Below are 20,103 nucleotides of genomic sequence, written 5' to 3' on the forward strand. Positions count from 1 at the left end.
GTGTGATTTGGCTCTTACTAAAGCAGGTTCTATGTTCAGGCAGATGAATTGCACCACAAATTGTATTGATTAGCTTTCTACTGGCTGTACTTGGAATTGCAGAAACTGGTTTGGCTGTCTGTACCTGCTTGGCAGGAAGCTGACATTAGATGGAATAGATCCTTCCTTAAAAGTGTAGCAAGACTAAAAATCTGTTTTGTGATTAATAATTGTGTCAGTCCAGAGGCTGTGGGGTTTCTGACTAGAAAAAATGAATGTTGTGAATGAGGGGAAGAAACTGACTTACCATTCTATTAATTGCCCTGTTGCTGATAAAAGCACCATTTGCTTGGTTTCTTTGCATAGTTGGCCTGGAATGGTTCTTTTCCAGTGACAAGTGAGAGATCTTTCTGGTGAATCTATTTTTGGCTATGTGTTTCCATGATTTTTCACCCTGCTTGCTTTGTTAGCCAAGAGGTAGCTTTGGGGACACCTCCTGGATTTGAAAAGTTAAAACATGTAATGGAAGTAACATTTGATTTTGCTGAAGAAATGAGTGTTTGTGTCTTACTGATGGCTAATGCCACAGAGGTGCTGGTGGTATATTTGAGATGTTCTTTCCCAGAAGCATTTTGAAACAAACTTTCCCTTGAAAATCCTATTTAATCTTGGCTGCTCTGCTAGTAAGAATAAATCAATGTACTCTACAAAAAACGCAAGTGGATGTCAGAGAGAATTAAACACAAACTTAAAATAAAACAAGTATTTCCCTTGTAAGAACTTTTGGAAGTGTGGGTCATAAATCTCTCTAGTCCTAACTATACTGCCTGAGTTGGAATACTGCCCAGTTCTGCCTTATAAACTGTACACCTTCTTTTTGCAGAATTGGTTATTTTGAAAATGCTTAGCGTTGAACAATCAGGACTTTGTATTTCTTTGAATTCGAGTGAATGCAATGTTACTACATAAAATAATTCACAATGCCTAAAATGGCCATCAGTGTCAGCTGAGGTGTGAGGTGTGCAGATGCACAAGAGCTCTGTAGGTGTGAGGTTGAGCAAATCTGCTGTGTTCTGATAACACAGTTGCCTTGGGCTCAGGCATCTGAACTCTTTGTTTTAACCAGCTGAACCTGTGGGAGGTATGTGCACTGTGAATGTTACTCAGCACTCTTTGCCTTGCCTCTGGAATACCCTGTCCACTTTCGTCCTCCTTCTTTGGAAGAAATCTTTAAGCTCCCTACCAACACAAGCCATTCTGTGATTCTTTGAATGCCATAAAACATAGCCTTTCCTCCTCATTCCTTAAATTGGACAAGGTCATCAGTCAACACAAGTAAATGTATAAATCTACTGACAGGAAATTCAGCATAAGATCCTCTGTTACAGCTCAGAAATGTTCCTGTTTATTGTGTAGTTTGAACACTTGCCATGTTAAATAGATCTTTCTTTTTATGTCTTGGTCAATAAACATGTAGTCAGTGTTTTCCATAACGTGTAAGTAGGCTGTATGAAAGACTGCTGTGAATCATAGTGCCTCCCTAGAGGCCAAAAGAATAAGAATAACATCATGTAGTACTCCAGGGAATTAAAAAGTGGATGAAAAAGTGTTGTTTCTGTTGCAGACCAGCAATCACCTGCTTGGGCCAAAGCCATTTCCCCTGGACAGATTGTTAGCAATATTATATAGTATTGTGGACAACAGAGTTGCTCCAACGGCAAATATATTCTCTCAGGTGAGTGCGTAGTTACTTTTTTATTTGCTTTTTAGTGTCTGGAATTCACCAAGTTTTAACTGTTCTTTAAGTCAGAATTCTAATTAAATGAAATGAAAAAACAACTACAACAGGTGATTTGAATCTAAGGTTCAGGGTAAGATTTATCTGTATTACTAGCTGTGAATCCAGTACTTTATCTGTCTAATGATATGAAATCTGCTAATAGATAACTTTTCCCTGGTCCTGGACTGTGGTCTGTACTGATCAGTTCCTTGGTTTCTCACTGAAGTCTGTAAGCTTGTTTGCATTTCAGGTTAAGTGTTTGCTGTCCCATGGCTAAAATTAGTCACATTGTAGCACATGTTACTACAAAAATGTAGTGGTGAAGAAGAAGCAGAGGGAATAAGATACTTACAGGTGAACAGTGTTTGCTGTGGTACATATACCTACTGTTTTCCATTTGGAGGAAATATGTCTTACAGAGAAGAGTGAGTATCCCGTTTCACTAGATGGCAGCATAGCTATAGAAGTGAGGGAATGTAGGAAATCCAGTGGTTTCTCAAGGCTTCTGGGTTTGTCAAGTGTGTATTGACCAATTCTGTATAAGTAAAGATTATTTTCTACTATCAGTTTGATTCTTGGATATCATTTTCACCTTAGAAATTCTCAATTTCTTCCTTCTTTCGTTGTAATTTATTACTGAAATATTTTCCACCTTTCCTTGTTAGCTATCATATTTAACCAAGTAATATTCCAGTTTATTTTCTGCATTCATGTGAAGTTCTAGGAACATACGTGTTTATTTTTTAGGATGTTAGCTTTGTATTCTCTTATTTTTGGCTATCCAAAACCATTTTGGAACACACTAGATGTGAATGTATTATATAACAGTATTTTAGAGTATATTTCCAAAATTAGTGTAGCTGCATATTTAACAGGCATTCCAGGTAGGAGAGCAAATGTCAGATTCCAATGTACAGTTAAGTAGTACTGAAGCCACAATTTGGACATATTATAGTTCCACTTTAGGCTAAATTACAGAATTAACAAGTTCAGTGAAATGCTTTGTTCTGATTTTGAGTTTGCACTAGGTGGCAGTGTTATCAAAGAATAGTTGTAATTCTTTATTTTCTGAATATCTGGAGATTAAGCTATACAGATATAAAAAAACTGTATATAATCTTAACTGGGTTAGGACAAAGAATTTGAAATTAAATATGTTTATACAATAATTCAATTTTATAAATTATTTAAGAGTATTTTTAGTTATAAAGCAATTTTTACATTAAATTTTAATTAAAAATATTGAAGCGTCCACTGCAAAGTAATAAAAAAATGCAACAGAATTTAAAATAGGTTTGGAAAGTAGTTTAAACTAGGCATAATATTTAATTGCTTTTCTTTCTTGAATAGTTTAAAACAATTTGCACTTCAGTGATTTTTGTCATTGGTTATTCTGTAAATATATTTTTCAAAGTGACTATTTAGGACCCGGTTTATCCTTATCAGTACTGCTACATTTTACTGTTAAATAACACAATCTTAAATTTTTTGTTTGTGTGATCAGCATGGAAATAATAATAAAATTATACAGACGTTTATAATGTTTATGTGAAATATTTGGCTTCTTAACTGACTCATGATTAATTTTATGTGCTCTTTAATTTGTAAACTCAAAGGCTGTACATGAACCAAATGCATATTAATTCTCCCCATGTACTATCAGAAAATAGCATGCTTTAGCTTTAAAGTTGATCAACAATCACAGTCAGGATTCAAGAAGGACTAGCAGCTGCTTTAAGATCTCTCACTTGCTGATTACGTGGTATTTCTTATTGCCTCTTGTTTTTCTGTATAGTTTCTATTCACATGAAAATTTTGGTTATTAGCTTTTCAGAAGTGAAACTTCTGTGCTAATGAGCAGGAAAATTTCATTTTTCCTCTTAATGGTAGGTTTTATTGAAAATGTTTAGTTTTTCTAAATAGATTTTCAACTGAAAATTTGAATCTTAATATTTTGCCTTTAAATATCATACTCTTTAAAATGGTTTCATACCTTTTTTCAAACCTAGAGTTAGCATGTTTGTTTTGCAAGTATGATCTTTGCCACCAATACAAAACTAAATAACTTCTGCTGTAACTTCTTGCTGTAATTAGGAGATAGAATTGAGCCCATTCATTTTGGTGTTTCTCACTAACTAGTACAAGAGAACAGCACAGGGGGGTGGGGAAAGCAATTTTCCACTTCTGCAAATGACAATTTTTTATTTACTCCCTTAAAAGTTGAAATTTCTCTTGGGTTTGTGCTCTTTTTAATCAAACTTCTCACATCCAGTGAGGATTTTTTGAGACAAAGTTAATGGAAGGTTTGGAGGTTTTAATTATAGCGTCTTCATCTTAGTACGTACATGAATTGTTTGTAGTCGTTTGGGATGTTCCCAGTGTTCATTTTTCTCCAGAAAATTCACTGATTTTCTTACTAATTTATCACAATACTAGTTTTTTAGCACATTGTGTATTAGTATAACAGGTTACTGAATTTATTTAAGTTTATTTGCTTATTTTTTAAACCAAGAAGATGGAGATTAGAGAGCTATTGGTTTCTGGAGGCATTTGAGAAGACGAGTTCTTAAAATGTTTTTCTTCAGATACAATTGTGTGTAATAATTTAATGGATTGAAGATGATATTGCAGTCACCAATAGGCAGTACATTCTGTGCTGGGACAGAACTTGCACAGGTCTGTGGCTGAGTATGGCTTTGGATGTATGGCTGAGTATGGGGCTGAAGTGTTTTGAAAGGTAAAATATGGAGAAAGTGGTGAAAAGATGAAAGTGCACTTTCACACAGTGCTGAAAACCAGGTGACTCTGGGACGTGCAGTCTGCATCCTACAACAACAGAGAAGTCTTAGAGTTTCCTTACTTGGTACAGCAGGAACAACCAGGAGTATTATTTGTACCTCCATATGGATCCACTGTGCAGACTAGGAAATATCCATTGTGTCCAAGGACAATTACAGCAGAATGGAGGGATACAAAGAAACTTTGTAAAGCTTGCTGAAAGTGCATTTTGCAAAGGTTCTGAGAATCTATTCAGTATAAGAGTAGTATTTCATTTTAGGTTTCCCACAGAAAATAGACAGAAATACAACATAATGCTCTTCATAAAAATGTGCCTTAGTATAGGACACAAAGGAATTTATGCACAAAACATTGGGCAAGAATTATCAGCACCAATTTAATTTAAACGAGGTCATTTTACATTGAAGAGGATAAGAGCTGTTCATATCACGATCAATGAGGAAGCAGATATTGTTGTTATGGTTTAGAAGCCAAAATTAACCAATGTTTTTTCCTCTACCAAAATAATTCAGTAATTGCTTCTTCAAGTCAATTCAGTTCTCCTGGCCATTTTTCATTTTCTAGGCATTTTATCTTGCTTTTGCTTTCTTGTGAAATAGATTTTCATAAAGAGGATTGATTAGATCTGCTTGTAGTTTTGAGCTATGATGTTATCTAAGGTAAAATGGAACAAAGCCCTTTATCTTGCATACTTTTGCATATTTTATTTCTGGTAGTATATCCCTGAATATTTGGAAAAACATCTAGGGTAACTTCTCAGAGTATATAATAGCTGAAAATTACCAAATAGGTAACTAATCAGTAACTTCAGTTTTGTTTACATTTTCACTGTAATGCACTACAATTAGGTCATCCCATGTTTGGTTTTAATGTTACTCTTTATATTTGGCAAATATTTTCAGATAGTTGTATAGTTAGGATTTACTTCTGACTCCAGTGCATTTGCAATCAGAGATTTCTAGGAAGGGTGTTTATGAGTATATGGAGACACATCAGGTATCTTATACATAGTCTGTATTTCATTTATTAGACGTTTCTTATCTCTTTGCTGGATCTAAGAAAACCATTTGAATTTTTTTAAGAGTATCACAAATTCATAGAACTAATTTAGTTATAAATGTGTAAGAATTTGGAATGAAGGTTAACAAACCTAAAATTTTTCAATCTGTTGTAAAGATAAGTAGCATTGCAAAGTATTGTCCAAAGAGTAAGAGCTTTTCATCTGAAGTTAAAATAAATGCAGTAGTGTGCATACTCAGTAAATTGAGTAGTGTGTTAAGTGCCAATGTGATATGGGTCTATGAGAAACACACAAACCACTGATTTACATAACATAATTCCAGCTGGAGGGAGCCAGAGGAATGTAGTTTTCTGTAATTAAGAGAGGAAAAAAGTGCCCTTTCTTGGAATGTAAGAATTTGGAGAGAATTGTTTTCTTTTTTCTTGCTTTCTTGTCTGCCTTACATGAATAGAATAGGGAATATCTAATATTCTTTATGTAAACTGGAACAGTATGAGGCAATTTACCTGCTAAATTTCTTTGTCCCTGTTGTCTTGGAAGCATGCTTTATGACTTCCTTTTTCAGATGATAATTTAATGTTTAAACTGCCCTTTATTTGTAAATTGACAGCCATGGTAAAATTTCAATTGCAAGATTGGACAGATGCCTGATTTTGTTATCTACTTACTTGATTTGTATTTTGGCCTCTATATGTCACAGCCTTTCTGGACACCAAATATCCACATCCTGATTATAGTTCTAACTGTGTTACTGCATTATATTAGGTTCCCTTGATGCAGCAATTTGATAAAGAGGAATTTGATTCTATGATTCTATGCTTCTGTGATTTAATTCTGTGAATACTGTCAACTTAACAGTTTTTTTCAAGTGGAAAGCACTCTTAATCGCTTCTACAAGCTCTGATTGTATTAATGTTTAAAAATAAGAAGTTTTTCATTCCACATTTGACAACTCTTGACAGAATAAGAATTACTCATTTTTGCTAGATCAGCTGTATTGTGTTCCAGCTCTCCTTGCTGTTGCAGGGACTGCTCATAGGAGCATTTTGCATCTGGTTTTAACACTATTATTTAAGACTTATAGAATACTCTCCATTTAAAAAGTGAGCAGGTGGGTGAATTTCTACAGAAAAAGGTCGGGCTTAAAATGTATGTTGTTCTCCACTGTTCCCTAAGAGGCCTTATTATGAAGAGGAACAAAGATAAGTGGAGCCATTTTTATTTTACAGTATGCAAAAATATAGAGCATATTCTTTTACTGTCAGTACAAGATGTTATATGTCAGTAAGTAGATTAATTTTTAATTTTTTTAAATAAGCAAAATGCTGGAAAATGAAGTTCCTGCTGCTTCTGGTAAACCACCTTCCTTTGCTTTCCTATTAATCAGAAATTCCACAAGTGCTGTGTTTGTTCTATTTTTGCATAAATGGATAGAGTTATTGCTAAAATTTTACCTGAAATAATTGAGAAGTTCATAGCAGATATTAGCTACCTCAGTGTGGGAGGTGACTTTGGAAGAATATATTTCTATCCTGTTCTCAAATGAATTTAGCATTTACACCTTCATGACCAAAGTTTATATTGCAGTGAGATTTCTTGTTGTCTGGTTGAATGTTTTAAAAAAATCCTTTTATGTCTCACAGATAATATTGCAAACTGATTCAAGACAACATTGAAGCATATCACACATCTGATTTTGGAGAGTGCCTTTGCTTTATACATCCATTAGGTGCTGCTGAGATTTGGGAGACTTGAACAGTTGTGTGCAAAAATATCTAAATGTTTGAATAATTATACATTGTTGAAAGGTGGAATCATTAAGTAGTGAATATTCAGAAGGGAGATGATTGTAAAAGTTACATTTCTCTTGGAGTTGATTGTATGTAGATTTTCTTGAATTTTGTTTTTGGAATATAAGCAAATATATTCTCCTGTATTTCCCTATTTTTATCACTTCTTGAGTTCTAAAATGACAAGAGAAGATGTCATCAGCTTCTGCTTCTGTCCTATTGATTTAACCTGAAAATGACTGCATTTCACTGTCCTCTTGCTTCAGAGGAAGGTGCATAAAATTGCATAGCTTAATCCATTCTGACCACAGGAGGTGTCATCTCTGGAGTGATCCTTCTATACTTCCATGCAGGGGGAAGCATTTATTTTAACAAAAAAAAAAAAAAAAAAAAAGAACTAAAGAACTATATGGAAAAAGGTCTTAAAAGCTTATTTTTAAATTTAGTTTTTTTAAATGAGAACTATTTAGAATTACAGTATACCTCTCTATCCGGTCAGTCAGAAGATCTTTAGAGCTTCCCAGTGACAGGAATGAGCAAATATAAACCGTACACTCTGGGCTTATCTCATTCTCATTACTGGGCTAAATAAACTTCCCCTCCTCTTTCAGAGTGTAGTGAAGATAACTAAGGCACATCTTGCCAGCACAGAATATCTGTCAGTCCTCTATAACGTCCTGTGTCTCACACAGCATTCATATATAATCTGTATATCCCCACATATTTATTGTCCAAGTGGGTTTGTAGTACAACCTTTTGATCCTGTGACTTCATGGTTGCCCATACCTAAAAGATTATTTTTGTATTGTTAGAACATCTTTTTTAGCAGTTGTCAGTTTGTAGCTGTGGGTGCTTTTTTTAGACAATTTTATATTCTTACTGTTGTATTTGAACCTTACTGGTTTTGATCCTGTATCCTTTTATAGGTATATTATGCATCTGACAGACTTTGTTTTCCTGGATCTGCCTATTGGTTAGAAAGTGTAGTAATCTATTGATCTCATTGTACTGAATTGTATTGATCTGAGTACTCTGTTGATTTTCTGTAGGTTTGGGAAGATGGTGATAAGAGGTAATAAATAACTCCCATTTTCTCATTTTCTGTTATTGGTTACTGGACTAATCTGGCAGAAATTCATGAGCTGAAATGGGAACTTAATGTGATGCACAGCATGGTGACATAGTTAGCACTTTAGCACTGACTATGGCAGCTTGAGAGAGCCTGCTGTTAAGCAAAAAGAAAGGAGAAAACATTACTTTTAACCAAATAGCTGACTATTTTTTTCCAACTCTGAGCATAGCTGTGAAAAAAAATAAAAGTATTCTTACTTCAAGTAGTACTTTCTAATTAAAATTGTGAAGAGACTGATATGCTTGATTCCTTCTAATTTTAATTGATGGAGAAAAGATATTTTAGAAAGACTAATAGTGTTTTACCTATATTATGTTGTTTTGATCTTATTCTCATTTTTGGAGGTATGTTGATAATACAGCTTTATGATTTCTTAGGAGGCTTTCTTAATCAAATCCTATTCTATTCTGTATGAGTTCTTTCTTTACAGTAATTTAAAGTAGAAAACTTACCTTATTTCTGTGAAGAGCTTATAGTAATAGGTTCCAGCTTGGCACTTACTCTGTGTCTTAAAAACAGTGTATTTAAGAAGACAAATCATTGTGAATTACTGGAAACTAGTTTTATGGAAGAAAGTTTGGTTATGACAAGGGATAGACTGTTGAGAGGGAATGGGGAGTCAGGAAGTTTATCAGGAAGATAAAGTGAATTCCTAAATATCTTCTCTAGAACAGTTTACTAATTTCTAAACTTCCTTGCTTTTTGATCGTAGTTTTTTTGTTTGTGTAGCATGTCCCTAAGAAATCGCTGACCAGGAAGTAGCTGTGTTTAAGGCTTTGTGAAATTGATTTACGATAGATTTGCACTTTTTTGATTTACTTTAAATTTAGTGTATAAATTACTTGAATTTCAGTATATAATCTGTTTATAACTTTCACAAAGTATTCTTGTGGCCCTGTGAACATATTATATATTTCCTTGTGCCTTTCACATATCTTAGATTGCATGCTATATAATATAGGGAATGTGTTGTATCAACCAACAGTTTCTTTAACTTCTGTTCTCTCGGCATATTATTTGTAAACAGTATTTGAAGCTTCCAATCTTAACTGATCTATGAAAATGTGTTAGTGTATCAAAGAAGTAAATATGAATACATGAAAGACAAAACAGAGTTTTCCTCCTTCCAAACTCTTTCCTTTCCATCTCTTTCTCTACACACTTACTTAGAAATTAGTTTCATGTACTTACTGGTAGGAACATCGTTTAATACTCGAGGAACAAATTTGTGCTGTGTTTACATCAAGCAGTTGCAGCTGAAGCTTGTTAGTGATTGCCTCCCCAATTAAAAAAAATTCTTCACTGTGGTACATGAACTCCTATTGTTTGGAGATAAATAATCAGCTCATCCCCTCTTTAGGGAAGAACAAAGAACATAATAGTACATCTGGTTCATGTGTTAAGACAGCAAAGATTAATTAAGCAAGTACTGCACAACCTCTCTTGATAACATATATATCTAAAAACAGCCTGTATATTATAAGTTTTTTAATCACTTTGCTTTAACCATTTACTGTATGCAGAAAGTCTATTTCAGAATCACCAGCTATTCATGGGAATAAGATAGGACACAATACTGAGATAAAGCAAATTAGAGCATTAGGATAGAATTCATTAGTTCTCTCTCAAATCTCTTGTTTTAAGCTGATATGCCTAGAAAGATATGATTAAATGCTAAAAAGAACCTTTCAAGCCCCCAGGTGACATCATTAATACTCTTTATAAATTCTGTCTTTCTTAGAGGTAATTTGGCTGTTTTCTCTCACCATTTGGAGTATGACCTGTTGGGGACAAAGAACCATCTCCTTACTGAGCATTTGTGTAGAATTGGTTAATTGAAATACAATTTCAAAACTAGAACTAACTCTTGAGATTAAATAGCTACATTGCATGCCCTGTTTCTTCACATCCCTGGTAACTAGAACTAAAGTCGAATTCCAGCTGATAGGCTACTAAAGGCCAATTTTACCTGCTGTACTTTTTGCTATCATTGTCTTTCAGCCAAACCAGCTTTACCAGCTCCTTGGTATTCACATCAGTGAGTTGTAGAGACACAGATATCTTGTCAAGATCTTCATTTGACAATCTTTTGCTTATTTAATATCTTTTACTTCACTGCACATACAGTAATGGATGCAATTGCAGTTTCAGTAGGGGCAAGAAAGATGGTTCAGAATCACTGGTTGAAGGGTTGGCTATAATGTTGCATTCTTTTTATTGATGTGCTCCTTGGACTGGTTTTTATATGGCCCCATGTCCTCCTGTCCCTGCCTGATGCACTCTCGCATCTCCTTACCTACAGTTTGTTCTCCTTAGGTATTTACACCTCACCTGTCAATTCAATACAAATTATTTTGCTGTATCACATGTGAAATAAATTTGTAGCATTGTATCTGTACCATTCTATCTGTAGCTTCCATTTCCTAATGAGGTTGAAAAGTACCGAGACTGTGCCCATGAACAATGTTAGAGCATAAGGTAGCAAAATGGTACATTAAAGAATATGTTGGATCACTTTGGTGAATGCTTGTACTGTTTCTGCCCTGCCAGCTGCAGTCAGTTCTAGCTACTGACTTTGTGCTTGACACCCCTCCTCCCCTAAAGACCCTTTGCTGCTGGCTGTGTTCATTTGATAGCAGATAGTGGGGCTTGCCACAGTATCTTGGACAAAAGAAGCAGCTGCATTGAAAGAGAGGATTTCAGAATATGAAGCTTATTCACAAAAGAATGCCTCCTGGTAGATGAGGAATAGTTAGGAATTTACATAATCTCTCTTCTCCATCTATGGAAATAAAAACTGGAAAATATTTGGGGGGAGCAATGTGGAAAATTGATAGCACGGTGTAAGTAAATCTCATTTATGGAAAGTTTATATTCTTAGTAAATGTTGCAAATATTGTTCATTTAAAATATGGAGAATGACAAAACAAGGTGAGACAAATCCTGCAGTAGCTTAGACTTGGAAAAGCTGCTATAATGATGATTATGACGACAGTGATGATTATTATGGCTGAAAATGGTTCTGTGTATCTGAAGTTGCATAGGTGCAGCAAAAAGTTTCCATCCTCACCACTGTATGATTTAATTTCTCATGTTAGATGGAGGAGGGTGGATGATACTAGAAATAATGTGATTATTTTAGGCAAGATTGGGTCTACCTGTGTATGTGTCTGACTAGTAAAAGTATATATGAAGTAGTCAGTGTGCTTTTCTAGTTAATGGAGAGAAACAGACATGCACCCTGATGCACACATGAGCATCTAAACCTACTCTGTTAGTGAAAAGTTTTAAAATCTGTACTAGGTTTCAATGAACTGTGTCCTGCTGCACTGACTCCTCCATCCTCTTGAAATGGAATCAAGACAGCCTCAGATGCAAACATTTACATTATATCTGTGTAAAGCTATTCTGTCCTGAAGGACTAAGAAGTGTTTTCTCAGTCATTATTCTGGGTTTCTTACAAAACAAATGGAAAAGCCACCATCAAATATCCCTGCTTGAATGTCGTATTCCTTGTCAAAATGTTTGCAGACTGGGGGGCAGTGATTGATTTGTACACCTTCCCACTCATTCTTCCTGCAAATTAAGTTGGGCTGTCACTCTGCAGTGAGTACTTGGGAAGAGCCTGCCCAGGGTTGCATTGCATGGCTGGCAGGCTGGTGTTGGCCTTCTCATCCTTTTTTTGCTGGACTGCTTTTGACTTATTCCTAAGGACAAGGTGCTGAAACTCATCTCTTTCTGATAGAAACTTATATTGCAGAATTCTGTGATGATGACCTGTCATTTTACATCCTTGAACTTGCAGTTTGAACCCTACAGCTTTGAACTGTATTTCAGGTACAGCAGCTATAGCTCAGTGTCTTGTGGAAAATGCTCTGAAAGTGATATTTTTCAATGTGAGAATGCTGAATATGTCAAGAAGGGATCTTCTACCTTTGTTTTCTGAAGTATGAAATGAAAAGAGGTTAGGTATAACCTCTGCAAGTGCAAGTCATAGAAGATTTACCAAAAAAATGAAAGACTTAGAAGTTATTTAAATTTCAGGAAGTGTTTCAGAGGTAAAATTTAAAAATATTACTGGGATTCAGTGTGGATTTTTGGCACAGTTTAACTGAAACTAAAATTGAACTGTTTGAAGACAGATCTAGTTCAGATGAGCAAATGCTGCTCTGTAAGTGTGTTTCTCTAACATGTGATGGTGCAACTTCATTCAGATGAAAGGTATTTTAAAAAAAGAAAACAAACATGAACAAAAACTCAAACCCAAACCCCAGATAAACAGACAAAAATCTCATTTTCAAAAATTACATACTTTTAAACTATTTGTAGGTTATTCTCTTGTTTTCTAATTAGTAGTTATTTATGAATGTGATTAAATTTATGTATGTTGCCATTTCTAACGGGACCCGATTCTGGTCTCCATAGCAGTTCTCATAGAATATTGAGATATATCTTTCTGTGTGCATGGTTTTACATACTTTTTTTTTTCTGCTTGCTCACCTTCCATTAATGTTTCCTGAAATAGAATACAAATGAACTGTGGGAGCTTCATCATCCTATTGTGAACATTGTAAAACATTCCACTATGAGAAATAGAATATACAGACAATATATCTATGTGTTCTGAGAAGTTTTGAATTCAGACTCTGGTTAGTAGTCAGTTTGAAAAAACATAGGAGAAGTGGTAGCTGGGATATTTTTTGAAAGTCATAGCTAGAGAATATGAAGAACCAGGTTTGTCTATTTTAATAATTGAAGAGTGCTGGATGTGTTATTGACCATCTGTGACCTACATAGAATGAACTAGTGGGTGTTCCATGTTCTAGATCTCTGCACAAGAAATATGGAAGACATCAGAAGAGAAAGTAATGAATTATATACAAAAAAAAAAAAAAAAAAAAAACCTTGGTGTAGTAGATACAGACAGTAAACAGATTGACTCAAGAGATTACCACACAGACATGAGAAGAAAACTGAAGATTGTTGTTATAAAATGATCTTTTTCAGCCTTTTTTATTTATTACTAGCATATGGCCTAGGAAGACTTTTTGCAACATATCTTCTAGTGTGGAATGGCCTCTAATGGATGTATGACACTGATGGTGTAGAGAAAAGCTTTTTAATAATTGGTGTGACTGTAGTGCTTGTGAAAGATGCTAGACTGACAGTCTAGAAGACTGGGAGCCTGAAGTAATCTGTTCTGATTCACTGAACAGGTATAGCAGAGGCATCAATGGCACAAAATCTCTGTATTGCTTTTTCATTATAGCCTGAAAAATCTACCTTTTGTTTTGAGCTGGCTGCCTCTTAGTTAATAGTGGCAGAGAGTTGCTGTTCACCCTAGTACTTAGCTCTTACAAATGAGCTTTTGACATAGAGAAGCTTTCTGTTTAGATTAACAACTTCTGTCACAAAATGTGATGGGCTTCCAGTGGAAGTACAAGGGGGAAGGATGGCTAACAGGGAGCAGCACATGGTCACTGGAGCTGTTGCACAGGAGGCTGGTCTGCTGGGCATCATGTCCTTAGCCTGCCTTTTTCCTTCCCTCCTAGACTAATCATTGACACCTCGCTGGTTTTAACCTTGTAGTAGGCATTTTGTGGGACTAGCCTGTGGAATGCTATTTGACCAGATGATTTAACATGTTTTCCATGCAGTTGTGACCAGAACCAGTCCATCTCTTGATGAGTGGGAGAAATGAAGAGGTACAGGTGGAGATTTGACATGGCAGAATCTCTGTAGCAGTAAAGAAATCTACTTTTATCTGTCATTAGATAAACATTCAAACCAATATCTTCTTCTCCTCTCCCATATCAAAAATAGCCCAAATTTTAATTCTGCTCAGCATCTGGAATTCCCTAGAGTGAGCTAGACTCCAGTGCAATTTGTGGTCTCCATCTGGCTCAGGTGAAGCTTTTGTAGCTTTACATTGTACTAGGGCACAGGGGATAGCTCAGTGTGTTGGAGTGATGAGGAAGAAAGATAGCAAACAGGATAGGGAGTCATCAATGTGACAGGAGATAAAAGTAATGCTTGCAGTTCTCATGTCATTTTGTTGTGACTGAAAGTATTTATGCAGATACTAAAAAAGACAAATGCAAAGAAAAAAGTTAATTACCTGTACTCCAAAACCCAAAGGTATTTCAGTCTGATTGCCCAAAATAGATGGTGCCTAAAACCTGGATAAAGACCCAAACGTAAAAATGAGTAATGTAAACAATTTATTAGGCACTTATATTGTATTTTAATAGCAGAAATGCTGGTGCAGGTAATCTCATTTCATTTTTTTCTGTGATAGTTTGACATGAACAGATAGGAGATTTGAATCTGATGTTTTATTAAAACAAACAAAAAAAAACTAACAGAAAAATCTACACACATCAGTGAAAATTCAGTATAAAGTGGCAAATGCAAGCTGGCATGCCTAAGTGGATATGACCTGGAATAAAGCTGTTCAGAGAAAGAAAAATAATTGCAAACAGTAACACTTAAAAGAAGATGTAGGCATGAAGACCGGCAAAAATTAAAGGCTAGAAGGGAATGACTTGTGAAGAAAGATTAAAGGAAATGAACACATGTAATTATTACTTATAGCTATCTGTGTGCTTGGTGATGTTCAGATGAAGAGAGATGATCCCTACACTAATTTGGCTAAATAACTACCAGGGGATGATGAAAATGTCTGAAGGTATTTATAGTCTTCAAGTGCCAAGAAAGGATTCATTTAGAAGAGTTCAAAAAAGGTCTAAGTAGGAGTAATGAAATAAGATGAGCTTTTTTAGTTTTGAATACTATAAAAACCCCTTCTTTTGGAGATGGTAAAGCATGTGATAGTCTCCCCTGAAGTTTTAGTGCAATGCCCCACTGCTTGAGCTATTGCAAATGACAGTAGACAAAGCATTCAGATATAAACTTAAAAGAAGGTAAAAGAATTTTTCATTGGTGGGAGGAGAGTAAAGATGACTTAATAGATATTTTCTATCTTTAATTTTGATGGTCTCACATGGTATAAATTAACGAAATAAGACTCATGGTATACTACTGAAACATAATTTATGTAAATTTGATTTAGAATAGGCATTAACCTTGATCCTTATTTCAATTCTGCATTAAGCCTTGCCTTTGATACAATAATCTTAATTAAAACTGAATATTTTATGATTTAACTCTCTCTGCCTCATGAGCAGAACAATACTCTTATCTGTGTTACCTGTAAAAGTGCAATCCATATAGACTATCTATTGCATCAGATGATAGGTTTGCTTAAGGTCATTTTCATATGAATAAAAGTACTGACAAAGAGCAGTTTAATTTGTTTAAAAATTATTAACTCTTATTTTACAACCAAATGTTAAAAAGCTAGTTAAATGATTTTTCATACATAGTGAATTAGGAAATGTTGACCTAATAAATACTATATTCTTTTGGAGAAAAAAAAAGACAACCTGCATGAATGAGGAAAAAAGTAAGTATTGGCAGATGTGATGTGTGACAAGTGTGTCATCTGTGTAACTGTCAATCACTGTCATCTTCATAATACTTTTAACTGGATTAGGTGAGGTAGTAAGAGAAAAGCTGTTCGTTTTGATGTTAAATCCTAATATGTTCTAAAAGGAACAGGCAGGAATTTGAAATGGGCATGAAATACTTTGGAGCTGCAGTCACTGACACAGGAGAGGCATCTTCAGGTTGCTCACTGCTTATAAATGGAGACATTTGTAAAATGACTTTTTCCAACTTGAAAAGATGTGCAGATATGGTCTTAGTAATTTTGTAATAATCTACAGTAGAAGTTCAAGGAAAGAGGGTGTAATATCAAGTGACAACACTTAATAAATTATATATGTATGTGTGTGTGTATGTATATATATAAAACTTAGTCTTAAAATGTAGAAGGCAAGCAAACCTTTGAGTATCCATCTGTATTGAAAAAGGCCATCTTTTTTTCTGAAATTCTTTAATTCTTTGTTGAATTTAAGGTGTCAGACTAAATACTTTTGATAAAAAAGCAGCTGTGATAAATCTTGATATCTAGACTGCTTCTTTACTGAGTAGCTGATTTTAGTGATAATTTCATATGTGTCACTGGAATCTTTGATTATGTCAGATATTTCGTGGACCCAGTGTAAGCGATCAGTCTTTTTCTTCCTTGGTTAAATAATATTTGCCAGTCACTTTCATCAGCATTTGAGATCTTTTTCTCTCATTGTTCTAGTTTTTTCTTTGTTGGCTCTAAATATCAAGTTGCAGCTGTGGTACATTGGACATCCACAAAGATTGCATATATATTGATACCTTTACTTCCCATTCAGAGCACAAGAAACATAGCAGTATGCATTTATTGTGAACAATTGTCATATAAATGACTTGATAGTGTATTTTTGGGCACAGCAGCCTTCTCATCAGTTCATTAGCTTATTGGATTCAGCACTTACAGAGAACCCACAGAACAAATTTGTAAAGGTGAATACATTTATTTGCTGAAGGAAAAAAATAGAAAGTGAATAGTTGTTAATATCATTTTTACGTTTCTAGTCCTCCTATTAGATCAGGAGAATGTAACACCTGATCACACTGAAAAAAAATGAAACTCTTTGCTTTTGTAGCACCATTTCCCTGCTTTTTTGCCTGTGTCATCTGTGGTATTCTCAAGTGCAGCTTTTAATGGCCACAAAGAACACGGGAGCTGTGGGTTCTGTGTGGGTCCCTGGCACCAGAGGATGTTGTGTGGCTGGTTCCAGGGAGCCCAAAGGGTTAAATGCAGTTAAGCTTTTCCTCAGCTTCCTGGGAACCTGGCAGTGGGTTTCTTTCAGTTGCTTTGTAACAGGGGGAACAATACCTGAATTCAGCCTTGGGTTGTGTTGGAGAGGGGGAAGGATTCAGGTTATAGTGTCAGAGGCAGCAGTTGCACTCGGGCAGTACCAGCAAGTGCTTCACCCTCTGGCTGAAAAAAGGGGAATGTTAACAAGGCAAGTCTCAGATAAGACCATATGTATGTAGGGTTTTGTTTTTATTTAATCCATTTCTCTCTGCTTGTGGTTTTCTTTTTAGCTAAATTAATCATGCTGTTTTGAATAGGCTGCATTCTGCCACTGGGAACTGTAACTCAGGCTCTGGCTGGTGATGAGCCAGCCTAAAAACAGGGGGACACAGTTGCACTCAGGCAGGAGTTCAAGAGTCTTGTCACTTGGAAGAAAACAAGCATTTAGAAACTGAAAGTTGAACCCCGAGCCTAGTAGTGATGATAAAAAATAACCTCTGAAAATTCTTAAGTAAGATATCATTCTATTAGTCAACTGAATGGAGATTATGTTTCTGAATTAATGTTTTAGCAGTTTATTTGTGAAGAAGTTGAACATGTTTATGGCTACTGACTGTATTTCATCCATGATTTCTTCAGTGAGCTACTGTTATTAAAGACCACCAAGATGGTTTGGTCAGAGGAGGCTGCATGGGAATCTCAAGATTGTATCACTTTTCTGGATTTTCTAAGTTCTTTTAGAGAAGGATATGGCTTACATTCTAAGAAACAAGACAAAAAAAATCCCACCAAGAAACCAACTTGCCATAAGGATAAACATGTTGGTGTTTGGTTTCTGAGTTACACATTACTCCACATCCAAACATTGTTTTGTCTGGAGCAGGAAAATGCAGCAGTAGTAGTTGAGGAGAGCCCTGTTAAGGCTGCCCCACCCAAGTGCTATTATGTTTGAATGTGATGATCCCGGCACAGGGTGTGGAGCATCTTAGGCTGAGAAGTGAGGAAGCAGGAGGAGCAGGAGGCTTGTAGAGAATAAAGGGATATAATGAGCCACAGCCAGGAGCTGCTGCTCTACTCCAAAGCAATAGGCACAAACTGAAACATCAGGAAATGCTTTCTTACTGTGAGGGTGACTTGAGTGCTGGCACAGGTTGCCCAGAATGGTGGTGAAATCTCCATCCTCAGAGATGCTCAAAAGCTGTCTGGACATGGTTCTAGGCAGCCTGGTTGAGATGGCCCTGCTTGAGCTGGAGGTTGGACCAGGTGGCCTCCAGAGATCCCTGCCACCTCAACCATGCTGTGATTCTGAGTTGTGGGGGGCATGGAAAAGTCAGCTTTTCCATGTAAGGGACATGAACAGAGAGTGTTTGAGATTTTTGCATGGGAAAAGCCTTATGAATAGAAGTCTTTAACACAAAAAAAAAAATCATATTTCAGTATATTAAAGATGAAAGATTTTATCACATATGTTTAATTAAGCTAAACATTTTGACAGTACAGAACTTTTGTACACCAAAATACACAGCTTTTTAATAAAACAAGATTCAAGGAAGGCTCTGAGGAGGGCTTCTGGCCAGAGAGGCTCTTGTGTCAGATACTGCCTCAATTGATAATGTATATTTTTTTGTAATATGCTGTTGCTTTTATGAACTTGTTTCAAGTCCAATCATAAGGCTTTCAGAACACACCATTTCAGAAAAACGTTGCTTTAGCAATGTTTAGCAGGAGCATTACCAATGTTTCTTTTTTTAAATGCTTTAGTTTTTCATGAAGTAGTAACTTTATCATGCATTTCAAGCAAAAAGTGTGATTTCAGGATACAGTATTGCAGTTATCATTATTAAATTGAAATACAACAAGCTTTAAATAAAACTTTTCAACTAGCATGTGTGAACTAGCACTTCATATACAGGAAGAATAATCAGCAGCATGATGGCTTATATTGGCTGAATTTGTCCTAATTGTTAAATGGCTTCTTTAATACTTTATATGTTCAGCTAATTCCAAGATGGTCACTTTTTCTTCTTTAACAAAAACAAACAAAAAATTCTCCACTGCATCTGTATGACTTATACTTGAACTGGAAAAAAAAAAAAGGTTTCCTATGCAAAAACTACTGGCAAATGCAAAATCTAAATTATTGTAAAAAGAGACATTATTTATATCACTTCTGCAGTTGTAAGACTCTTGAGATTTAACTGTTCAACTGCTGTATGGGAAACATACATCTCTAGTAGTATTTGGTTTAGGAACTGAAATCTTGGTATTCATTGTTAAGGGCTTTAGGGGAAGGGAGAAGGCACCTAAGAGCAGCCTTCTTTATATGGAATTGTAGGTTTTACCAGTTCAATTCCTGGAATTCTGTTTATATATTTTTATATATTATGTTTTTATGTTAGAGCTTCATAGGGAGGTATTAAATACACTCAGTAGAAGAGGTGTGTGTGTATTTATGAAGGACATACCATTGAAGCCCATGTTTCAGAAAGAATTCTCTGCCAAGATAGTTGCATTTGGATGATTTGGAGAGTTCCAGTTCATGAAGAAGACTTAAGATTTTGCACAGCATGTATTATGTGTGTGAATTAATGTGTATAGACATAAATTGTTTCTATACCTGAAAATATCTTCTAAGAGAGAGCCAAATTGAGCTGCACTCTTCATTGCTGAAATTGGTTCAGTGTAGTTTTGTTTCTACGCTTAAGCTCTCTAAATTGTTCAGGACTGTAAATAAACCAAAAAAAGTGAGGAAGATGGTGACAAGATCGTCTTTCTAAACAGCACTTCTAAGTCACTTCTTTAAAGTGATCTTTTAAAAACAGGAATTTCATGCATCCCAAA

The 20,103-nt window shown here is 35.3% G+C and overlaps 1 protein-coding gene across 2 annotated transcripts in view; it reads left to right on the top strand.

The window, feature by feature from the left end:
* ORC5 (origin recognition complex subunit 5) overlaps positions 1-20,103 on the top strand; it is a 63,025-nt gene that overhangs the window by 22,457 nt on the left and 20,465 nt on the right. The window contains exons 13-14 of one of the 2 annotated variants that reach the window (XM_031059033.1): positions 1,604-1,714; positions 7,223-7,763. In XM_031059033.1, the coding sequence (XP_030914893.1) occupies positions 1,604-1,714; positions 7,223-7,255 (144 nt within the window). In that variant the 3' untranslated portion in view covers positions 7,256-7,763. Of the gene's footprint in view, positions 1-1,603; positions 1,715-7,222; positions 7,764-20,103 lie in introns of those variants that run through there. The other variant, XM_005423520.2, reaches the window with a different exon arrangement.

The sequence above is a fragment of the Geospiza fortis genome, unplaced genomic scaffold, assembly GCF_000277835.1.
Source record: "Geospiza fortis unplaced genomic scaffold, GeoFor_1.0 scaffold424, whole genome shotgun sequence".
Taxonomy (NCBI): domain Eukaryota; kingdom Metazoa; phylum Chordata; class Aves; order Passeriformes; family Thraupidae; genus Geospiza; species Geospiza fortis.